This window comes from Mandrillus leucophaeus, unplaced genomic scaffold, assembly GCF_000951045.1.
Source record: "Mandrillus leucophaeus isolate KB7577 unplaced genomic scaffold, Mleu.le_1.0 Scaffold611, whole genome shotgun sequence".
In the NCBI taxonomy this organism is placed as follows: Eukaryota; Metazoa; Chordata; class Mammalia; order Primates; family Cercopithecidae; genus Mandrillus; species Mandrillus leucophaeus.
In genome coordinates, this window is record NW_012106598.1 from 796,222 (window position 1) to 820,170 (window position 23,949).

At 43.4% G+C, this 23,949-nt stretch overlaps 1 protein-coding gene across 1 annotated transcript in view; it reads left to right on the forward strand.

Annotated features, from left to right (window-relative positions):
- Nucleotides 1–23,949, forward strand: part of LAPTM4B (lysosomal protein transmembrane 4 beta) — a 75,928-nt gene that overhangs the window by 43,670 nt on the left and 8,309 nt on the right. The window contains 1 exon segment of the mRNA XM_011999997.1: nucleotides 3,649–3,744. Within this exon segment, the coding sequence (XP_011855387.1) occupies nucleotides 3,649–3,744 (96 nt within the window).

A 23,949-nucleotide genomic window follows, 5' to 3' on the forward strand; every position in this document is an offset into this window, starting at 1 on the left:
TTTTTTGAGACAGAGTGTTGCTCTGTCGCCCAGGCTGGAGTGCAGTGGCACGATCCCGGCTCACTGCAAGCTCCGCCTCCCTGGTTCAAGTGATTCTCCTGCCTCAGCCTCCCTAGTAGTTGGGACTACAGGCGTGTGCCATCACGCCTGGCTAATTTTTTGTGTTTTTAGTAGAGACAGGGTTTCATCATTTAGCCAGAATGGTCTCAATCTCCTGACTTTGTGATCTTCCCACCTCGGCCTCCCAAAGTGCTGGAATTACAGATGTGAGCCACCACACCTTTTACTTATTTTTAAATGTTGTCAATACTACCTTTAGCTTTTTGGTCAGAGCCTTGGTTTCTTTATTTACTAAATAGTGGTAATTAATAAAACATTCTGCAGCATGACTGAGATAATGGAAGGTGCTTCATTTATTCAGCAAATATTTATTGAGAAACTCTCAGTGGCAGATTCTGTTCTAGTACTGTGGTTTGGTAGTGAATAAGAAAAATCCTTGCCCTATGGTGCTTTTATAAATTGCAAAACACAAATATTGTCTCATAAATGGGGCCATACTAATTGTTCACATCAATGTCTCCAACATGGGAGAAATGTATACGCGCGTGTGTGATAAAATTTTATTTTATATATTTTTATTATATATATTATATAATTTTTTTTATAGATGAGGGGGGTCTTACTATGGTGCCCAGGCTGGTCTCAAACTTTTGGCCTCAAGTAATTCTCCTGCCTCAGCCTCCCCCAGTGTTGGGATTATAACTGTGAGTCAGTGGGCCCTGGCCAGTGCCTTCATTTTTATATCCCTCCCAGCACTAAACTGATGCGTTGGCACCTAGAGACTCCATAATTATTAGTTTTTATTTTTATTTTTATTTTTTTCAAGACAGGGTCTTGTTCTGTGGCCCAGGCTGGAGAGAAGTGGCCTGGTGTGATCTTACCTCACTGCCACCTCTGTGTCCCAGGCTCTGGTGATCCTCCCGCCTGGCCAGTAGTAGCTGGTACTGTAGGCACACACCATCACACCTGGCGAATTTTTCCATTTTTATTAGAGATGAGGTTTCGCTATGTCACCCAGGCTGGTCTGGAACTCCTGGGCTCAAGTGATCCATCTGCCGCCTCCTCCCAAAGTGCTGGGATTATAGGCATGAGCCACCTCGTGTAACCAAGACTCAGTAATTGTTAGTATAGATTAATAGGAGTATGCATGTTTTGGTTTCATATACTGGTTCACTGGATTAGTGCCTCTCATCACCAAAATTTACTCCTACTCTGTGGTAAGTGTTATCACCACGATTCTTTGAAGCCCCAAAACAAGGCACTTGTCAGCTTTGCTCTGTCCTAAGAGAGAAAAGGAAGCAGTGCTTAACCCCTAGCTCTGCAGATAGATGATGGGAAGAATCTATCAGTGCAAGTTAATTTGGGAAATACACTAAATATTTTTTTTTTTTTTTGAGACAGTCTCGCTGTCGCCCAAGGTGGAGTGCAGTGATGCAATCTTGGCTCACTGCAAGCTCCGCCTCCGGGTTAACTCCATTCTCCTGCTTGAGCCTCCCAAGTAGCTGGGACTGTAGGTGCCCACCACCACGCCCAGCTAATTTTTTGTATTTTTAGTAGAGATGGGGTTTCACCATGTGAGCCAAGATGATCTCGATCTCCTGACCTCGTGATCTGCCCACCTCGGCCTCCCAAAGTGCGGGCATTACAGGCGTGAGCCACCATGCCTGGCCCACTAAATAGTTCTAATTCAATATTGCAGAAGTGTCAAATAAGAAATAAGGTCAATGAAAGAAGTACCTGGGCTTTTAAAGACAGCAGGTCAAGGTTTCTCCCCTTTTGGAATGTGTAGTAGGTGAATGCATGTGGTCTTCCAAAGGCCCTTGAGACTGCCTATTCTGGGCATTCCATACAAATACAATCATCATGCAATATGTTTTTTTGGTTGTGTGCGTTTTCTTTTTTTTGTTTTGTTTTGAGACAGAGTCTCACTCTGTCACCCAGGCTGGAGTGCAGTGGCGCAGTCTCGGCTCACTGCAGCCTCTACATCCCAGGTTCGCTCGAGTCTCCTGCCTCAGCCTCCCACATAGCCGAGATTACAGGCATGAGTCACAATGTCTGGCTAATTTTTGTATTTTTAGTGGAGACGGGGTTTCACCATGTTGGCCAGGCTGGTCTCAAACTCTTGGGCTCAAGTGATCCACCCATCTCGGCCTCCCAAAATGCTGGGATTACAGGTGCGAGCCATCGTGCCCAGTCCCATTATTATTATTTTTTATTTATTTATTTATTTTGGAGATGGAGTCTCGCTCTGTCACCCAGGGTGGAGTGCAGTGGCACAATTTGGCTCACTGCCACCTCCGCCTCCGGGGTTCAAGCAATTCTCCTGCCTCAGCCTCCTGAGTAACTGGGACTACAGGTGCATGCTGCCACATGCAGCTAATTTTTTGTATTTTAGTAGAGATGAAGTTTCACAGTGTTGCTCAGGCTGTTCTCGAACTCCTGAACGCAGGCAATCCACCTGCCTTGGCCTCCCAAAGTGTTAGGATTACAGGCGTGAGCCGCCGCGCCTGGCCCCGGCCCCATTATTTTTATTGTTGTTAATACCACATTGTATGGATGGTGCCGCATTTTGTCTATCCATTCATCCGCTGAGGGACATTTGGGTTGCTTCTACTTTTTGGCTCTTATGAATAATGCTGCTGTGAACATTCAAGTTTTTGTGTGGATGTATATTTTCATTTTATTGGGTATATATTATATATATACTATGTAATACCTAGGAGCCTAGGAGTGGAATTGCTGGGTCATGTTGTAACTCTGTTTAACCTTTCGAGGACCTGCCAGACTTTTCCAGAGTGGCCGCAACCATTTTACATTCTCATAAGCAACGTATTTCCTGGATTTTAGCAATCTAGTTTCTTGATGTGTTTAAACTTCTTTTAATCAAAGAATTTTAATGTTAAGGGATTTTGAAATCATTTAATTCTAATCCAGTTACACATGATGGAATGAAAGTGCAGAGAGAGTTCATAGCTTAAACATCTTCCATGAACTCATGTTTCATTTCTAAGCAGTATTTATGTTGGACATTAATTTTAAGTATCTTCGTCTGGATATTTCATTAATAAAGGGGAAATGTTTTAGTGAATTTTATTGACTGTGAGATGAATTTATATGCTATGAAATTTTTTTAAAGAAATTGACTTGTGTAATAAAATCATAGATAATCATGTAGAAGAAAAATTTCCAAAGAAGCAGTTAAAATGTGGTGATAAATGAGTTAATACGTTTGATTGTTCTGTGAATTTAGGAGCAATAAATGTTAATTGTGTGCTTGTTCTTTCCAGATACCTATTCTTAGAAATTTCTCATTCAACTCTCAACCCCTCCCCTCCCCCACCTTCCCCCAGTACCACCCCCACATCCCCACTGGTGTAATAGAATACGGCTTCAGTAGCACATTGTGCCAAGAAGTGACTATACCCAACATTTGTACTTTCAGGGACTTTTGGTTTAGTAGAGCTGTTATAATATGTGTATTTATTGCTTATGTTAATAAAAGTTTTATAATATGGCTTTATCGGTGTGGTATTCGAAATTACCTGCAGTTTGAAAATTAAAAATCTGATAATCACTCCTCATTTCCAGGGTTACTTGATTAGCTGTGTTTGGAACTGCTACCGATACATCAATGGCAGGAACTCCTCTGATGTCCTCGTTTATGTTACCAGCAATGACACTACGGTAGGTATGATGTCACTTATGGTAGAGATCTCGCCCACACCTCTACTGTATGATTATCTTGAAATGTTTCTACTGTTTGCTACATTTTTACTGTTATTGAAACATACTCATGAGCTGCTTAGTTATCAAAAGATTCATCTTAGTTATCAAAATACTCATTTAACTATGAAGTTAAATGACATGTATTTTGTTTTTCTTACAGGATATTAAAATCTAGATGGCTCAACTCTGGTTTATTTTAAAATATGTTACAGATAGATAATATATGTACCTTACTGTAATTATTTATCTTAAATCTGCATTATTTTTATTTTTTTGTTCCATTTTTTTTTTATTATACTTTAAGTTCTAGGGTACATATGCACAACGTGCAGGTTTGTTACATATGTATACATGTGCCATGTTGGTGGGCTGCACCCATTAACTCGTCATTTACATTAGGTATATCTCCTAATGCTATCCCTCCCCTCTACCCCCTCCCCACAATAGGACCTGGTGTGTGATGCTCCCCTTCTTGTGTCCAAGTGATCTCATTGTTCAGTTCCCACCTATGAGTGAGAACATCGGGTATTTGGTTTTCTGTTCTTGCGATAGTTTGCCGAGAATGATGGTTTCCAGCTGCATCCATGTCCCTACAAAGGACACGAACTCATCCTTTTTTATGGCTGCATAGTATTCCATGGTATATATGTGCCACATTTTCTTAATCTAGTCTGTCACTGATGGACATTTGGGTTGATTCCAAGTCTTTGCTGTTGTGTTAAATCTGCATTATTAAACCATGGTATATAATTCTAGATATTGCTTCTGCATTGTATGACATTATATTAACTCACCTTATATGTGAAGTTAAACCGAGATGCGATGTTTACAGGTAGGTTAAAAAAACCCTGCAAAGTTACTATGTCTTTATAATTTACCTTATGTGTGTATTCTTAGTAAAGTAGATGATCTCAGCCGGGCGCGGTGGCTCACGCCTGTAATCTCAGCACTGTGGGAGGCCGTGGCGGGTGGATCACAACGTCAGGAGATCGAGACTATCCTGGCTAACACGGTGAAGCCCCATCTCTACTAAAAATATAAAAAAAAAATTAGCCGGGCGTGGCGGCGGGCGCCTGTAGTCTCAGCTGCTGGGGAGGCTGAGGCAGGAGAATGGCGTGAACCCGGGAGGCAGAGCTTGCAGTGAGCCAAGATCACGCCACTGCACTCCATCCTGGGCAACAGTGTGAGACTCTGTCTCAAAAAAAAGTAAAATAGATAATCTCTGTTCTGCTACTAGTGGTTCATACTTTAAAATTACAAACCTGTCATAAAAGATCTGTGAAAACGTGTCTTCACTGAAGAGTCTATGAAAGCATATGCACTTTATGTAAATTATCTTGAAATTTCCTGGCTCATGGTAAGATGAAGGTGTAATTCCTCACGGTGTCTCTGTCGTTACTGTTTTCAGCACAGTGCCTGATGTAATGCGCAGTACCACGAAGTGCTCCATGCACAGTTAGTGAAAACGATGTGGATGGATGACATGTAACTGTGTAGCGTGGGACAGGATGGGTGGGTCAAAATAGATAGGATTGGACTGAACAAGTGAAAGGAACACATAAATGGTAGGAGGTCAAATTTATACTAGAGCAGAGTTTTGTGTTTTTGTTTGTTATTTTTGTTTTTTTTCTGGTAACTTGTTCACTCTGACCTTACCAAAGTAATCCAGCCTGTTCCTTACTTTCTTGTGTATATAATGAAACTAAAACAATTACAGACTTCGTATTAAATATATGGGTGTAGGCTGCTGTATTACCGAGAACTCTGTGGGATAGCTAAAGTATGTTATACACGGACAGTTTTCCTAAATGCTCACCACACATTTCTTGAGTTCAGTCAAATACGCATTAGCAGTGGTTTAACAGACAGCCGTGACCAGATGCACAAAACCTGGCATACCCAGATGCTGAGGAGGCTCGTTTTGGGAGTCTGCAGAATTCTGTGTATTGATTACAGTAATCATGTATTCTGCTTAACCCCTTTAAAAAATCACTCCTGGGCCGGGCGCGGTGGCTCACGCCTGTAATCCCAGCACTTTAGGAGGCCGAGGCGGGCGGATCACGAGGTCAGGAGATTGAGACCATCCTGGCGAACACGGTGAAACCCCGTCTCTACTGAAAATACAAAAAAATTAGCTGGGTGTGGTGGTGGACGCCTGTAGTCCCAGCTTCTAGGGAGGCTGAGGCAGGAGAACGGCATTAACCTGGGAGGCGGCGGAGCTTGCAGTGAGCGGAGCGAGACTCCATCTCAAAAAAATAAAAATAAAAAAAATCACTCCTGGGTCTGTAACTCTCTTTAAAGAAATATCTATTCAAGTTTTTTGTGATTTTGATAAAATTACTGGTTTAAGAATTTTTTTCCTTTTCTCTGAGTTGTTATTTTTTTATTTTTTTACCCATTAACTTTCTTTGTTTGTTTTTTGAGTTTCACCCAGGCTGGAGTGAAGTGGTAGGATCTCGGCTCACTGCAACCTCCGCCCCCCGGATTCAAGTGATTCTCCTGCCTCAGCCTGGAGATTATAGGTGGGATTATAGGTGCCCACCACCACGCCCAGCTAATTTTTGTATTTTTAGTAGAGACGGGGTGTCCCCATGTTGACCAGGCTGGTCTCGAACTCCTGACCTCAGGTGATCCACCTGCCTTGGCCTCCCAAAGTGCTAGTATTGCAGATGTGAGCCATTGTGCCTGGCCTGTTTTACCCATTAACTTTTGCAGAAGGCAAGTTGTTAAGTATTTAGCCATCTGTAATTTTTTTTCTTTTTCTTAAAAAAAACTCCATAATTAGTGTTCTACTGAACTAATGAAAAATGTAAGCAGAGTTTGAGATTTTTAAGTTTGAAGAACGATAAAGTTGTTAAACAAGATACATCAGAACCTCTTGGTAAATTTCATGGTGCATAGGGCTTATAAAGCCACCATCTTTTAGAATTATCTCATAAGAGAATAATGCTCATATTATATGTGCTTGTTTTGATATTGTGGTGTTATGAAAGAGGAGGAGTTACATAGGTTTTCTTCCACAGTTCCTGGCTCATAACTTCATAGCCATTGTGAGTCTTTGGTGATTACCGTAGGTGTGTCAGGCTTTACTTCTGCCCTTAGGTAGGATTCTAATCTCTGGCTTCCTTTCTAATTGTGGATCTGAAGACCTTCCCTAAAGAAGGTCCAGCCCCATACCCTGAGGGAAGGGAATGCTGGAGCTTCCTTAGGGATAGCTAAACTCCTGGAGGTTCCTTGAGGGTGGTACACCCAGGAAGGGCTTGGAAGCTCCATGCTCCTTCCCCCATATCTATGAATCTCTTCATCTGTATCCCTTGTAGTATCCTTACAATAAACCAGTAAACCTCAGTAAGTGTTTCTGAGTCCAAAATGTCATGGGAACCTCAACTTGAAGGCTGGTTGGTCAAAAGGTCCTGAGGCCCAGACTTGCAGAGTGTCGGAGTGGGGAGGGGACACTTTTGGGGACTGAGCTGTTAACCTGTGGGATCTGACACTGTTTCCAGGTAGATAGTGTTATGTGCGTGTCTAAGTGAAGAGACAACCTGATAAAGCTAAGTGTGAGCAACAAGGCTGTTTATTCACTCGAGTGCGAGCGGGCTGAGTCCGAAAAGAGAGTCAGCGAAGGGTGGTGGTATTGGAGCTAGTTTTATAGGTTAGGGGTAAGCAGTGGAAAGTTACAGTTAGGGGCCGTTTATTGCTTATTTCGGGGCAGGGAAGAAATGTCACAAGATACATTGTCACAAAGCGGGAGGGGTCACAGGGCACAATGTCACAAGGTTGATCGATCAGTTAAGGTAGAGCCTGTTACAATGGTAGAATGTTGCAAGGTTGGCTAATAAGCTAAGATGGGAGCTAGCTGTTTCTCTTCTTTTGTGGTTTTCCTGTTGTCCTAGACTTTTTGGCTCCAGGAGGCCTTCTGGATGTGTACGTGTGAGTAACAGAGGTCACGATGGCTTGACCATGGTGCAGCTTTCTCAGAAGACCTCACATTCCCATCTTTTTATATTAATAATGGAAAAACAAAAATGAGAAAGAGTAGTGAAGTATGGCGAAAATTTATGGTGAAAATTTTGGGGGTAGTATGGAGGGATGATGGGCGGTGTTTCTCAGGGCTGTTTCGAGCAGGATTAGGGGCAGCGTGGGTACCTAAAGTGAGAGAGAAAGGTTAAACCGAAGGGAGACCTTGGGGCAGGGGGTGATATTGTCGGGTTGTTAAAAGGAACATATGTCAAATTGGCTGCTTTGTAATAGCTTGGATGCTGTTGTTTTGTATGAACTGAGAGATTAGCCTGAAAAGACAAGGTCCGAATAAGAGAAGAAGGATGAGCACTAAGGGGCCTGTTAGTGGGAGGAGCCATGAAGCTAAGCTAGAGAATGGCCAAGTAGGTCCAATATAACTGTTTGCCTGATTAGTGAGTTTTTGAGCTCTGTCTTTAAGTTTTTTGATGTTGTCATATGCAAGGCCTGATTGATTTAAGTGAAAACAGCATTCTTTATTTAAGAATAGTCAGAGTCCTTTTTCAGCAGTAAGCAGATTGAGGCCTCTGCGATTTTGGAGGACAACTGTGGCTGAGGAATCGACTTGGGATTGGAGGACAGAAAGTGTTTGAGATATATCAGTAAAGCTAGTGGAGAAGTCGTTGGAGACTGTGAAATGTGGTGATAGAAGTTGCAAGGCCTGCTACTGCTGTTCCGATTGCAGCAGTGGAAACTCCCAATCCTATAAGTGAGGGAATTCATGGAGTGACTCTTTTTTGTCTTGTTGGAGTTACAAGGGGAATGGGGAGTTGGTCGCTTCTGTTTGCATACTGGGTTTTGGGAGTAAGGAAGATTTAAAGTGCAGGTGCCTGTCCAGTTAGCAGGGAGGCACATGTAGGTGGAAGAGCCGCAGAGGAAAAAGAGTCCTCGAGGCAGGCAGAACTGGAAGTGCAGAGTAGAAAGGTGGTAAGAGTGTGTTCTGGAAGTGGGGTCCTGCACCAGAGCCCTAGGGATCCAGCAAGGGTAGCAGCTGTTAGAGATTGTAGTGGGGTTTGGTAGGGGAGTTGCATGGAGGTAGAGGTTCTGTTTTCATGGTGTATAAGAAAGCGCTTGGTATCTACAAGTAGCCATTCACTGTTATTTATAAGACTAGGTATAAGCAGGCAAGAAGAAGGACTTGGAGGGGAATCTGTTGAACAGCGAGAGGGTAGCCAAGGATAGAGAGAGAGGCGACGTTAAGTGTCTTCCTAAACAAAAGTTCTGCTGATGTTTTTAAGACTTAGTGATGAGAGTGGGACTTTCCGTTATATGAAGCTGGAATGCTCCAATTGGCTGGTTGATGTGAGTGTTGGGACTTTGGAGGTGAAGAGTAAAGGAACATAAGGAAGATGGGAGGTTACCTAAGGGAATTCCAGTAGGTAATTGTTGGGAGATGCATAAGGGAGCGGCAATGGGGATAGTTGTCTGTGTAATGAGGTGTCCAAGAACAGGGGGTGTGGAACTGATATAGGGAGATAGACTTCGTAGGTAGGTAGGGAGAAGAGCAGCAGCCTGTTGGTATGAGATATTGGGGGAGTTTCTGCTGAATTTTTCTTTTCTTTTCTTTTCTTTTTTTTTTGAGACAGAGTCGCTCTATAGCCCAGGCTGGAATGCAGTGGCACAACCTCACTCACTGCTACCTCTGCCTCCCAGATCCTGGTTCAAGTAATTCTCTTGCCTCAGCCTCCCGAGTAGCTGGGATTATAGGCATGCACACCATGTCCAGCTAATTTTTGTGTTTTTAGTAGAGATGGTGTTTCACCATGTTGGCCAGGCTGGTCTTGAACTCCTGACCTCGTGATCCACCTGCCCACCTCGGCCTCCCAGCGTGCTGGGATTACAGGCATGAGCCACCGCACCCGGCCCCTGCTGAATTTTCCAGAAAGTAAAGAAATTGTTCAGGAGGGTAAAGGTGTGGGGGTCACCAAAAGAGGTTTGGAGGTGTAGGGAGACGGGGGAGGTTGCCCAGTCAGCTAGTAGGGCAGGGACAGCTGTGTAGTAGGAGGAAAAGAGGGGAATGCATAGCCAACAATTTTTTGCTAAGGAAGGATTAGAGATGGTGAGGAGAGAGAGGGTGGGTGAGGTTGATGATATGTTGGAGATAATTAGGGAGGGGTAGAGGGTAGCAGGAGAATGGGAGTGAGACACAAAGTAAGTAGAAAAGAATTTCATTGTGGTGGAGGAATTGGAGAGTGCCTTCCCACACAAGGTCACCTATTCACTCTAGGAGAGAGTTAAGGGTGGCAGCTTGAGGGTGAGATCAGGAGATGTCAGTTACAATGGTCTGGAGGAAAAGTGTGAACTGGCAACGTAGACAAAAACAGGGCATTTAGAAGTAGGCTAGAATGGTGATTAGGGACGTAGGTAGACATTAAATAGTGAGGTGACTGTGTAAAGGCCTGTTGTAAATGAAAGATACAAAGGCCTATTGTTCTTTTTCAGGAATGCGAGTAAGTTGAAGGGAAGTGGGGGAGAGTACTTGTGACTTCCAGAAGGAGGTAGAGGAGTTAGGCTGGTCGTTGGATGGGCACAGTTTTATCCTGGAGCCATGAACCCAGCGGGGAAGGTTCTGTAAATGGACCGCGGTTAGCGTCTGTTAACGACCTGGTAGGGTCCTGTCCACTGAGGTTGTAGAGTTTGAGGGGTTAGGTTCTTAACAAGAACTGACCGTCCGGCCTGAGTGTCTTTATATGGCTGGGTATTTGGAGTGGGTAAAAGGAAATTGGCAGCTCGGTGGATTTCATGTCTAGCTTGTTGAAGGACTGGAAGATAGTTACCAAGAGGGCCGATGTCTGGAATGAGGTTGAGCCCTTATAAAAATGTGCGGCCACATAGGAGCTCAAAGGGGCTATACCTGTGGGTTATTGAGGGGTGGCTTGAATTCGAAGGAGAGCAAAGGGTAGAAGAACTGTCCAATCTTTTTTGAGTTGGAGGGTAAGTTTTTGTTAAGATGTGTTTTTAAAAGACTGTTGGCCTTTTCTACTTTTCCTGAGGATAGAGGATGTTAAGGGCATGGAGATTCCATTGAATACTGAGGGCTTGGGAAACTGCTTGGGTGATCTCACTAATGAAGGCTGGACTGTTATCAGATTGTATGGAGGTAGGAAGACCAAATCGAGGAATTATGTCAGTTAGGCAAGAAATGACTGCAGTTGCTTTTTCTGTCCCTGTAGGAAGGGCTTCAACCCATCCGGTAAAGGTATCAACCCAGACTAGGAGGTGTTTGTATTTGTGGACTCGGGCATATGTGTGAAATCTATTTGCCAATCTTGTGTGGGGGTAAATCCTCAGGCCTGGTGTGTGGGCAAGGGATGGGGTTTGAGGAAGGCTTGGGGAGTAGTAGTGTGGCAGATAGAACAGTGAGATGTGTTTGTTTTGAGAATGGATTTCCGTAACTGGAAAGAAATGAGGGATTCTAAAAGACGGGCGAGAGGTTTGTATCCTACATGGAAGTGGTCATGAAAGGAAGAAAGGATAGAGTGGGCTTGTGAGGCAGGGAGAAGGAATTTTCCATGGTCTAAGAACCACTTGCCCTGAGTTGGAAAGGACTGGTAGAGCAGGTTTTCAGAAGAAGACTAGGTGGGAATGATAGATAAAGAGAAGTATTGGCTGTCTGGAGCGGAGACTGGAACGTGTGCAGGCGCTGAGGCGTTTGCTGCCTCTCTTGCTGTTTTGTCGGCGAAGGCATTTCCTTGGGCAATGGGGTCAGATTTTTTTGGTGCCCTTTGCAATGGATTACTCCGGCTTTGGCTGGAAGGAGGGCAGCTGTAAGGAGAGCCTTTATTAGATAGATCCAGCTGGTGTCTGCTGCTTGTTGGTGGGAGAAACCCCCACACTTTTGGTCACAGGAGCCTTCTACTTTGGTTGTATGAGAGCAGAGGAAAAACACAGCTTGAGAGCTTTGCCCAAAACAAATATACTTCTGGTTGTTTTTCTCCAGTAGAAATTTTACAGAAATTAGGGTGCTTAGAGAATTTAAGAACCATGAGTAAATCACCAAAATGTATCCTACTAGCTTTTTGGAGAAAACTTCTGTTTTTCCCCTTTGGAAGACACAAAGGTGTGGAATAACAGGTATGTTTTATTTAGGCTTAGTTATCAAATGTATCAGAATAGCTACACTTTTCAACTGGATGTTCCCACCTCTTCTAACAGTGTGCCTCTTTTCTTCAGAAGGGCTACCAGGTGGGCAGTAGTTTGCAGGAAATTGCTTGGTAGCGGCTGGTCATTCTCTTGTCATTTTGTAATAACTTGCCACTTTTAAGATGAGGAAACTGAGGTACTGGTAATGTTACCATTTTCCCACAGTTCCCAGCGAGCCATTTTTTAAAATTTTCTTTTGAAAGAATTATATTCCTGGAAAAGGTAGATTTATCTTTTCTCTTAACATAGTTGTATTGATGTAATCCACTCCAAAATATCAGGGTAGACCACCAGCTGAAGTCTCAGCTTTCTGACATTTTTTATTTATTTATTTTTATTTTATTTTATTTTAAAATAAAATAAAGCAAGGCTCTGCATGTTTAAAGATTGTTTAGAACTAAAGGAGTTAATGTTACCATTATCAATTAAAACCAGTTACTGAAGCCTCCCTCTGAGACTCTAATGGGGTTTGGAATGATCTAGATCTATCTTTTTCCCTGGTCTCCATAGCTGTGTTAATAACTTCACCATGCGTAATAATGTATGTTTCTCTTTTGTTCACATCTTTGTTGGGAATCCACATTTACATAATAACATGTCATGCCTTGCTTTCACTTACTTTCAGATATTAGGCCAGATAGCTTTTCTCCCAGGTTGACCTCTGTGGAAAGATACTGGGGGCTCCTGCTGGTAGAAAATAAATGTAGTTTTTCTTCCTCTTCTCTAAAACAGTATACATATTATTATCCAGATGTGTTCTTTCCCAAAATTGTTCTCAGAGGGAGGATAGAGAAGAGTTATTAGATATTGGAGATCATTCTCTGGTTTAACCTCTCCTCCGGTTTCCCAACTAAACCAAACCAAATGCTTTGAAAGGAATGCATAACACAGAAAGTCACAAACTCTGTTTATAATGCTTTAGAGTCATCCCACCCCCAGCACCCTTAGGCCATTGAAATAAGTAATGTAACTATTCATTTATTGAATAGTCATGTCCAAATGACTTAATAGTAGTCATTGGGGCAGTATCTAACAAGTGCTGGGACATTTTCCTTGAAAATTTAAAATACAACAAAGTGCCCTTTTTTGAGTCGCTGCAGCTCCCTCAGGCGGGCCCGGGCCCGCTGGTGGTGGCTTGGAGCGCCCTTTCTTTTAGGGCAATGTTATGGAAATCAGATGGGTGTATATTGTGTAATACCACACTCTCCACTGCTGCCAAAATTTGGTCATAAGAGGAAAACATTTAAATACAAACCCTGTAGATCAGGGGCCCCCAAGCCCCAGGCTGCACGGCAGGAGGTGAGCAGCGGGCAAGCAAGCATTACAGCCTGAGCGCCAAGTATCAGATTAGCAGCAGCATTAGATTTTCACAGGAGCACAAACCCTGTTGTGAACTGCACATGCAGCGAATCTAGGCTGCATGCTCCTTTTGTCATACCCAACCTTGTATTAACACGAATAGACTCTCCCTTAGATACCTTACCTTGTTTTAATATGAATAGACTCTCCCTTAGCTGAGAAAATCGGATGGACTCCATTTGACTCCTTCATTTACAAGACATCAAGGGCTCCTTACCCACCCCCTTCCTCGAGGACTTAACTTGTGCAAGCTGACTCTCAACATATCAAAGTGTCAATTAACTGATAAGGTACTGAGGCTAGCAATGTCCACAGTTCCCAGGAATTCACTCGGGAGATAGTACCATAAAGTCCCCGCGTTTGTGTCGGGCAGATAACACCCAGAGCCCCCACACTATCACCTTGTGATGAATTTAAAGCCCCTGTACCTGTAACTGTTTGTTTCCCTGTAACCATTTGTCTTTTTAACTTTTTTTGTCTGTTTTACTTCTGTAAGATTGCTACAGCTCGAATCCCCCTCCCCTCTCTAAACCAAAGTATAAAAGAAAATCTAGCCTCTTCTTCGGGGCTGAATTTCGTGCTCTAGCTGTCTCTCAGTCGCCAGGTGATAAAGGACTCCTGAATTCGTCTCAAAGTCTGGCGTTTTCTCTCTAACTGGCTGGGTTACAATACTTTTGAGAATCTAATGCTTGATCTGAGGTGGAACAGTTTCATCCTGAAACCATCATCACACACACCCCCCTCACTCCACCACCAACCCCTTAGAAAAGTTGTCTTCCATGAAACCAGGGACCGCTGTTGTAGTTTATGGTAATGTTGGAACCGAACTCTCGATTCCCTCCTGGGCAAGGGTCGCCGCGAAGGATCACCGACACGAGATTCACAGCAGAGAGTTATTTATTACTAGCGCGCTAGGGTCCCAAGCTCTAAGTTGGCCCTGGGACCCCGACTGCTTGTTACATGCTGTTTATATAGGCAAACACAAGTTCAAACACAGCTTATGGCACGAAATTCAAACAAAGCTTAAGGCGCAAAATAATTGGGTCTAGCTATGGCCTGAGCAAGGTGTCTTGTTCTAATTGGTTAGAGCAGGACCTTATGAGGTTCTTTCCTGGAGTTGTTGATTCTGGGAACTTCGAGGCAGGGTGGGACCCCCGGAATTGGCAGGGTGGGACCCCATGAGGTTGTTTCCCGGAATTGGCAGGGTGGGACCCTATCAGAGTGGGACCCTATCGAGGCAGGGTGGGACCCTATCTAGGCAGGGTGGGACCCTATCTAGGGCCACCTGGTGCTAATTTTTTAAGTTTTATGAGGCCTAGTTTCAGTAACAGGTTTCTGAGTCTCCCTCTGTCAGGCTGAAATACATAGGAGCGATATATCGGCTCACTGCAATCTCCACCCACTGGGTTCAAGCGATTCTCCTGCCTCAACCTCCTGAGTAGCTGGGACCACAGGCACGCGCCACCATGCCTGACTAATTTTTGTATTTTTGGTAGAGATAGGGTTTCATCATATTGGTCAGGCTGGTCTGGAACTCCTGACCTCAGGCTATCCACCTGCCTTGGCCTGCCGAAGTGCTGAAATTACAGGTGTGAGCTACTGCGTCCGACCACAAATTAAGGTTTTAAAAAGTGTTTCTTAAACCTATGTGACCTTGTTTACTCATACTAATAAAGGCCTGGATGGTGATAAGAGCCGGTATTATGTTAAATCTAAATGTAAGAAACCTGATTCTTCTGGAATTGTGGCACTCAAAAAGCAGTGAGATTGATATTTAGCCAAAATGGTATAAGAATTCTGATTCCAGATAAAAGAATCATAGTTGTGTAATGTAGGAAAATTCCTATTTAGGGAAAAACAGGAACATTTTTAACTCCATGGTATTTATTATGCCATGTCATATTGTAGGCTCTTACCCAGATTAACATTATATGCAAACTTACTGTTTTAACTTCAAAAAGTATTTTGCTATGTAGGGGCCTTCTTTTGTGTCTAACTGCTTGAAAAACGCAATTGAAGAAAAGTGAGTGTGGCTTCTTTGGTTTCAGAAAATAAGTATAAAGAGAAAATATATATACACACACACACACACATACATACATACATATATATATATATATATATTTATGGTGAGTGGTGACTGGGTCAAAGGCCAGATTATCTTCCCAGTTTCCTTTTCTTAATAAACTATCTTTGAGGCACCTGAGCTTAATTAAGGCTGACCTTAGGTTGTCAAAAAACCACAAAACAAGGTATTGCCTAGGGGAATGGGAGTGGAGTCAGATTTAGTAGTGGTCGCAATGACTTTAAAAATTGTGCATGAAAAATTTGATGTTTTCCTCCTGCCACTTTTTTTTTTTTTTTTGGAGACAGAGTCTGACTCTGTCGTCCAGGCTGGAGTGCATTGGTGCAGTCTTGGCTCACCGCAGTCTCTGCTTCCCAGGTTCACGTTATTCTCCTGTCTCAGCCTCCCGAGTAGCTGGGACTACAGGCACATGCCACCATGCCTGGCTAATTTTTGTATGTTTATTAGAGACGGGGTTTTTACCATGTTGGCCAGCTGGTCTCAAACTCCTGACCTCGGGTGATTCCCCCCACCTCAGCCACCCAAAGCACTCCTGCCACTTTTATTTTTTTTAATTTTATTTTTTTTGAGACAGAGTCTTGCTGCGTCACCCAGGCTGGAGTGCAATGGCCGGATCTCCGCTCACTGCAAGCTCTGCCTCCCGGGTTTACGCCATTCTCCTGCCTCAGCCTCCCGCGTAGCTGGGACTACAGGCGCCCGCCACCTCGCCTGGCTAATTTTTTGTATTTTTTAGTAGAGACGGGTTTTCACTGGGTTAGCCAGGATGGTCTCGATCTCCTGACCTCATGATCCGCCCGTCTCGGCCTCCCAAAGTGCTGGGATTACAGGCTTGAGCCACGGCGCCCGGCTCCCGCCACTTTTAAAAGCAGGTTATTACTTCCTAGTATAGTTTGGATATGGTTAGAAACAAGTTCTTGACTGCATAAAGAGTTCTGTTTTTTTTTTCCCTTCATAAAAGTCATAATACTTTCCAAAATGGTTTGAAGAAGGCTTTGCCTAAGAGTAGTTACTACATTGGCTATTAATTTAGCATCCCTTTCAGTCCTGTGCACACCACATTCAGGTACATTAAAAGTGGCTCACAGCAAAACAGAGTTTTTACCACTGTCATCTGCATAAATGAACCAGAGGGCCCCGGGGACAGTGATGGGGGAGGAGGAGAGAAAGAAGATTCTTCAGGAATTGGACTGGAAGAATTTGAAACTCTAGCCTGTCATTATTGACTTTCAACTTGCTTGCCTACTAAGTTTAGAAGAGAGAGCTTATTACTAATATCTCAATTTTAGGTATCACTTTTCCCTTATAATTTAGTAATTTATATAATCTCTCCAAGCATTTTCTTTTCTTTTGATTTTAAAAGCCCAAAACAAAAGTGACAGGTTGATATGGAATAGATTTGGTAAACTCCCAAATAAGCTGAGAGAACACTAGGAGACTATTTCCAGAGGCAGGGTTAGAGGCAGTGGAGGTGTGGCCCAGGGCAGGAGTGCCAGGAGTGAGGCAGGCAGATGGGAGAACTGTCGGAGGTAGTTAAAAGTAGATCATTGAGGGAACTGGCATGACAGGAGCTCTCTTGTATGTGACTATCACTTAATGTAACGTATACAATCACGCACTTGCAGAGTAGGGTAACACCTTGAAACGTCATCTGGCCCAGCCATCTTTTGATGCCCTCATCTCGTCAACAGTGTGCCCACCGGTGCCATCCAGTGAGGGTTGAGTGAGTGCATTGATGCTCTACTCCTCTCTGCATCTCTTAGATCTCCCCACTTTAGTGTTTGTATCGTAAGTTTCTCTGCAGACATGTGGCAGTTGCTGCCCACCAGGCCTGTGCTGAGTGCTTTACATAGATTAGCTCAATCACACAAGAGTCCTTCATGTACTAGGTCCTATTAGTTCCTGTGTTGCAAAAGAGGAAACTGAGGCACCAAGAGGGTAACTCCCGAGGTCACCCTGCTAGTTGAGTGGCAAGAGGGGGACTACAACCTGATCAGCCTGGCTGCAGGCTGTTCTGACCCACTCACCTCCTCCTAACTGTTGTCCAGTTGTGACGGCAGCTGGGGCCATGTGTTCACACCGCAGCTGTATTGCCCTGGGCCAATACCCCTGGGCTGTATCACCCAGGATGAGGAGTGAAACGTGGACACTTTTTCATTCAGACAGTTCTTCTCGCGTACAGTCACAAACTTTAAAAGCAGTGGGATTTTCTGGTTTGTTGTTTGTTTGCTAGTTTTTACCTTTTCACACAGTGGAAGGGAGGGGTGAGTGACTCAGGGAAAAGAGGTGGAAGAAAAAGAAAGGTTAAAAGTAAATTTTGCATACCAGGGCAGCTGCCTTATCTATATAATTGTGCTACACAGTCCTGCTTCCCATACCCCAGTCTCTGCGTTCTCCTGATATTGTCATACGTGGACACAGCGTCAGATAGACTTCTCTGTTAGTTCCAATATCAAAGCATCATGGGTGAGATTGGACTACATGCTCCTGAGATTTTTCTCCCAAAACCTTTTCCTTGGCTGTAATTCTGAGGTTTAGTCTGACAGTATGTGACATTAACTCGGCTCCTATTTCTTTCCTTCTGCATAATAATATTCTTCCAACAATAAAATTTTAAATGTCCTGGTCTGCTGGAAATTGTCTCTGAGCCATATAACTTTCCAGTTATTTCATCCCAGAACAACATTCGAGAAAACTACATAAGCACTTGTAAACTTTAGGAGGCTTTGCATCTGGGGGATCTCAGAGTGTGTTCGAGAGGACATCTAGAGCAGTCAGATTAACACATGGATGTTTGAAACCTAAAGTTCTGAAAGCTTCAAACCAACCTAGTTTTCGTTGTGAACCATTTCACTATAAAACACACACACACAACTTATTTAATAACGTGCCTCAGAGTCCATATTGATTTTACTCTAGGGACAAATGAGGCATGGAATTTTATATTTTTACATTTTAGGAAAGGTGTCTGGGAATGTATTTCCCTTTCCATTATTGCAAGGGAGGTGGCAGGTGAAATGGGAATCTGAGATCCAAGGTTATGAGCAGTCCCTGCATCCCTCCTTTTCCAGCCCACGTTCTGCAGCAGCAGCTGGGCGTGGTGGGATTGGAGCCCCCGGAACGGTTGTTGTCATGAAGGAGATGTGTACAGTAGGTGGCGTAGCACATTCAGACTTCGGGAACATGGAGAGGCAGCTGCTGAGATGTCTTTGATAGGGTTACCGAGGTGATAGCACACTGCTTATTCCATTTCCTCAGTGTTTAAATATCCAGTATTTACTTAACTATTATAAATACTTAAGTGTGTAGAACCATTTTAACTTTCAGTTTGGGCCACTGTATTGGTATTTTATAATTTTTGGACCCAACTGAAAATATTTGCAATGTGAATGCCCACATGGTTTTTCCAGTTACTCGCAGAGGTTCATAATTCACTTATCTCCCCTTTCCTGTTTGGCTTAAGTAAAGGAATCTCACATCACAACAGGCAAATGTGTGTGACCAGTATAAGATAAATATTTGATGTAACCACTGCATATTTTAAACAAGATGCATTATAGGTGATTGGGTTTACATGGTGGAAAAGAAAACATATTTTGGCTACTTGGGAGTAATTGGAATGGGCCTTTGGAAGACTTAAGTGTCCTTAAATAATGAGATTGCTGGCTGGGCGCAGTGGCTCACGCCTGTAATCCCAGCACTTTGGGAGGCTGAGACGGGTGGATCACCTGAGGTCGGGAGTTCAAGACCAGCCTGACCAACATGGAGAAACCCTGTCTCTACTAAAACTACAAAAATTAGCCAGGCATGGTGGCGCGTACTTGTAATCCCAGCTACTCGAGAGGCTGAGACAGGAGAATCGCTTGAACTCGGGAGGCGGAGGTTGCGGTGAGCTGAGATCACGCCATTGCACTCCAGTCTGGGCAAAAAGAGCGAAACTCCGTCTCAAAAAAAAAAAAAAAAAAATGAGATTGCTTAGGGACTGTGCTTTCTCATCTGACATCACATCTTCCAAGGTCCAATTGAGGGCAGTGCTTTTCCTTAGTGCAGGCAAAGGCAAACTTTTTCTGTAAAGGGCTAGACAGTAAATATTTCAGGCTTTGGTTCGACTTTGCTGATGAAGCTGAAAAGCAGCTGTAGACAGTATACATGAATGAATGTGGCTAGGTCCCGATAAAGCTTTACTTAGGGACACTGAATTTTGAATTTCAAATGATTTTCACATGTTGCAAAACATTTTTCTTTTGAATTTTTTTTCCTTCAACCATGAAATGACATTTAAAAAGTTTTTAGCTAAGAATGATGGTTTCCAGCTGCATCCATGTCCCTACAAAGAACACAAACTCATCCTTTTTTATGGCTGCATAGTATTCCATGGTGTATATGTGCCACATTTTCTTAATCCAATCTGTCACTGATGGACATTTGGGTTGATTCCAAGTCTTTGCTATTGTGAATAGTGCTGCAATAAACATACGTGTGCATGTGTCTTTATAGCAGCATAATTTATAATCCTTTGGGTATATACCCAGTAATGGGATGGCTGGGTCATATGGTACATCTAGTTCTAGATCCTTGAGGAATCGCCATACTGTTTTCCATAATAAAAAAATAAATAAAAATAATAAAATAAAATAAAAAAAAACAACTACATTCAAAAAAAATAAATAAATAAAACTTTAAAAAAAAAAAAAAAAGTTTTTAGCTCCCAGGCCATACAGTAAAACGGTGACAGGCCCTATTTGGCCCGCATAGTTTACCAACCCCAGCCTTACTAGAAATTTAGGCTGAGTTTTCTAGGCAGCTGTAGGACAGTTATCTGAAACATTCCAGATTGTTCAGTAGCCCCTGCTTTTGGCTTGAATAGATCTGAATTGAACTATTCCCTCCTGCAAGAGGGTCAGCAAACAGGAATACCTAGTCTTTGTTTTTTGTTGTTGTTGTTTTGAGTCTTGCTCTGTTGCCCAGGCTGGAGTGCAGTGGTGCGATCTCAGCTCACTTATAAGCTCCGCCTCCTTGGTTCAAGCGTTTCTTCTGCCTCAGCCTCCCAAGTAGCTGGGACTACAGGTGCTCGCCACCACACCCGGCTAATTTTTGTATTTTTAGTAGAGACAGAGTTTCACCATATTGGCCAGGCTTGTTTCTAACTCCTCACCTTGTGATCTACCCTCCTTGGCCTCCCAAAGTGCTGGGATTACAGGCATGAGTCACTGCGCCAAGCCTAATCTTTGGGGTTTTTGTAAGGATATCTTTTTTCTGCAAACGTTTTAGTGCTCCCTTATGTAATTTTTTTTTTTTTTTTTTAAAGATAGAGTCTCGCTCTGTCACACAGGCTGGAGTCTGGTGGTGCGATCTTGACTCACTGCAACCTCCGCCTCCTGGGTTCAAGCAATTCCCATGCCTCAGCCTCCTCAGTAGCTGGGACTACAGGCATATGCCACCACACCCGGCTAAATTTTATATTTTGTATTTAGAGACGAGGTTTCACCATCTTGGCCAGGCTGGTCTCTAACTTTTGACCTCAAGTAATTTGCCCGGCTCGGCCTCCCAAAGTGTTAGGATTACAGGTGTGAGCCACCGCACCTGGTCCTTATGTAATATCTAAATCAAAATTTATATTTGGCTGGGCGCTGTGGCTCACGCCTGTAATCCCAGCACTTTGGGAGGCTGAAGCAGGCGGATCATGACGTCAGGAGATCGAGACCATCCTGGCCAACATGGTGAAACCCTGTCTCTACTAAAATGCAAAAAATTAGCTGGCCATGGTGGTGTGCACTTGTAGTCCCAGCTACTCAGGAGGCTGAGACAAGGGAGTCACTTGAACCTGGGGGGCGGAGATTGCAGTGAGCCGAGATTGCGCCACTGGACTCCAGCCTGGTGACAGAGGGAGACTCCATTTCAAGAAAACCCACAAAAAACAAAACAACAACAACAACAAAAAAACCCAAAACTTATATTTATCAAACTATAGTGGAAAATAAATCATCTGCTGTCCGGGCGTGGTGGCTCACACCTGTAATCCCAGCACTTTGGGAGGCTGAAGTGGACAGATGACCTGAGGTCAGGAGTTTGAGACCAGCCTGGCCAACATGGTGAAACTCTGTCTCTACTAGAAATACAAAAATTAGCCTGGCATGGTGACAGGCACATGTAATGCCAGCTACTTGGGAGGCCAAGGCAGGAGAATGTCTTGAACCCAGAAGGCGGAGGTTGCAGTGAGCCAAGATTGCGCCATTGCACTCCAGCCTGGGCAACAAGAGGGAAACTCCATATCAAATAAATAAATAAATAAATAAATAGCTTACAAAACAGTTGCTAAAGTCTTGAATAGTAGCTGAAGCTGTTATTTATATACAGTATTACCTGCTGTCATTTATACAAAGATCCATTCTATAAATTCCTATTTTAGTTTACTACCAGAAAAGAAACTGACACCTTCTCCTCTTTCCCTTTTTGTCTATCTGTGTATGTAGAAATAAAAACCTTATAAACCAATAAATTTCCATTTTGCCTTACTTCTGGGTGATTTTAACACTCAGTTGTCTTATTTTGCATGATGATTTTTGTGGGGGGCGGGGCGCGGGATGGGGAGAGGGGGTCTCTGTCATACCGGCTGGAGTGCAGTGGCATGATCATGGCTCACTATAGCCTCAACCCTCCAGGGCTCAAGTGATGCTCCCACCCCAGTCTCCCAAGTAGCTGGGATTACATGCACGTACCACCACACCCAGATGATTTTTCTTTGTTGTTGTTGTTGATATGGGGTCTTGCTTTGTTGGCTAGGCTGGTCCTGAACTCCTGGGCTCAAACAATCTGCCTACCTTGGCCTCCCAAAGTGCTGGGATTACAGATGTGAACTTCTGCATCCAGCCAATGCTGTTCTAATATTATAACTCATTTCTCAGCCAAAGAAGTTCAGCAGTGAGCTCATGCTCATGGAATTCACTGGTATTAACATGTTCCCACCATCCTGAAACAGCTGGCATCCTAGTTCTCTGGTTTCCATTGGGGTTTTGGGTGCTTACTTCTAGATTACATCTCAACGTGGAGGTGGGGTTTCACAAGACCGGAGGACTTCTGTCTGCAAACATGTCAGCTCCAAGGAAATGACTTCAAACAGCACGGTACTCCCCCTTACTTTACCTAGGGTCTATAGTGCACGTGTTCAGGCCCTGCTGCCCTTCCTTGTGTTGAAAGTCGCCTCTTTGACAAGTTGGGTTGTTTCCCAGGCCCTTGGAGAAGCTCATAGGTAAAAGCTTACAACTCACCTGCCAACTGGGAAGGCCAGAGGAATGGGTTGTCTTCACCCGCCCACATCCTCAGGCTGAAAGCTTCCCCATGATGACTGACTTCCTCTTTCCATTTTGACTGCCATGATTATCTTTTTATTTTTAAAATGTTGCTTTTAACACCATATTACACACACATCCCTAATAATCATAGAATCAAAAGGTTTGTTTTTTAATCATCCCATCACTCCCTCCCCCATCCTCTACTTTTTCACCCCAGCAGAAAACACTCTCAGCTCTTTCACTCATTTCTTCTGTACTTAGCTTCATATTTAAAAATAATAGTCTGCTTTGCTAGTTGCTGATGATCAGTGTGAGATGCCTTTTGAATAGGATGTAACTCTCACTCTTCCCCCCCATTTTCTCTGCTGCTTTATCAGCTATACGGCCAGGCGTCTACTACGGACAGTGCTCAGAAATCTGTGGAGCCAACCATAGTTTTATACCTATTGTTCTAGAACTAATTCCACTAAAAATCTTCGAAATAGGGCCTGTATTCACACTATAGATCTACTGTACCTTCATCCCATATGTCTACTGCACCTTTACCTCTAAGCCCACTTTGAACTCTCTCCATAGATCCACTGTACAGCTGCCCCAGCATTAACCTTTTAAGTTAAAGAATGAGAGAAATAATATCTCTCTGCAGTGAGATGCCTCAACTAGATACCTCCACATGACCTGCTATTATTGTATCCACGCTCTTTACACAATTCCTCACCATTCAACTAAAACTATTAAGCACAAATTATCATCTACCTACCTCACCAAAAATAATTGATATACAAAATCATGACAGCCCTTGAGAATCAAAATGAACAAAAATCTAGTTACCCCATTTATTGCCCCAACAATTTTAGGCCTACGTGCTGTAGTACCAATCATTTTATTTGCCTCGCTACTAATTCCAACTTCCAAACACCTTATCAGTAACTGACTAATCACTACTCAGCAATGACGAATTCAACTTACCCTAAAACAAATAATGATAATTCATAATGTCAAAGGACTAACCTGATCCCTTATACTAACATCCCTAATTATCTTTATTACCACAACAAACCTCCTCAGACTCTCACCCCATTCATTTACACCAACTACCCAATTATCCATAAATCTAGCCATAGCAATCCCTCTATGAACAAACACAGTAATTACAGGCCTTGGCTTTAAAACTAAAAACTCGGCCGGGCGCGGTGGCTCAAGCCTGTAATCCCAGCACTTTGGGAGGCCGAGATGGGCGGATCACGAGGTCAGGAGATCGAGACCATC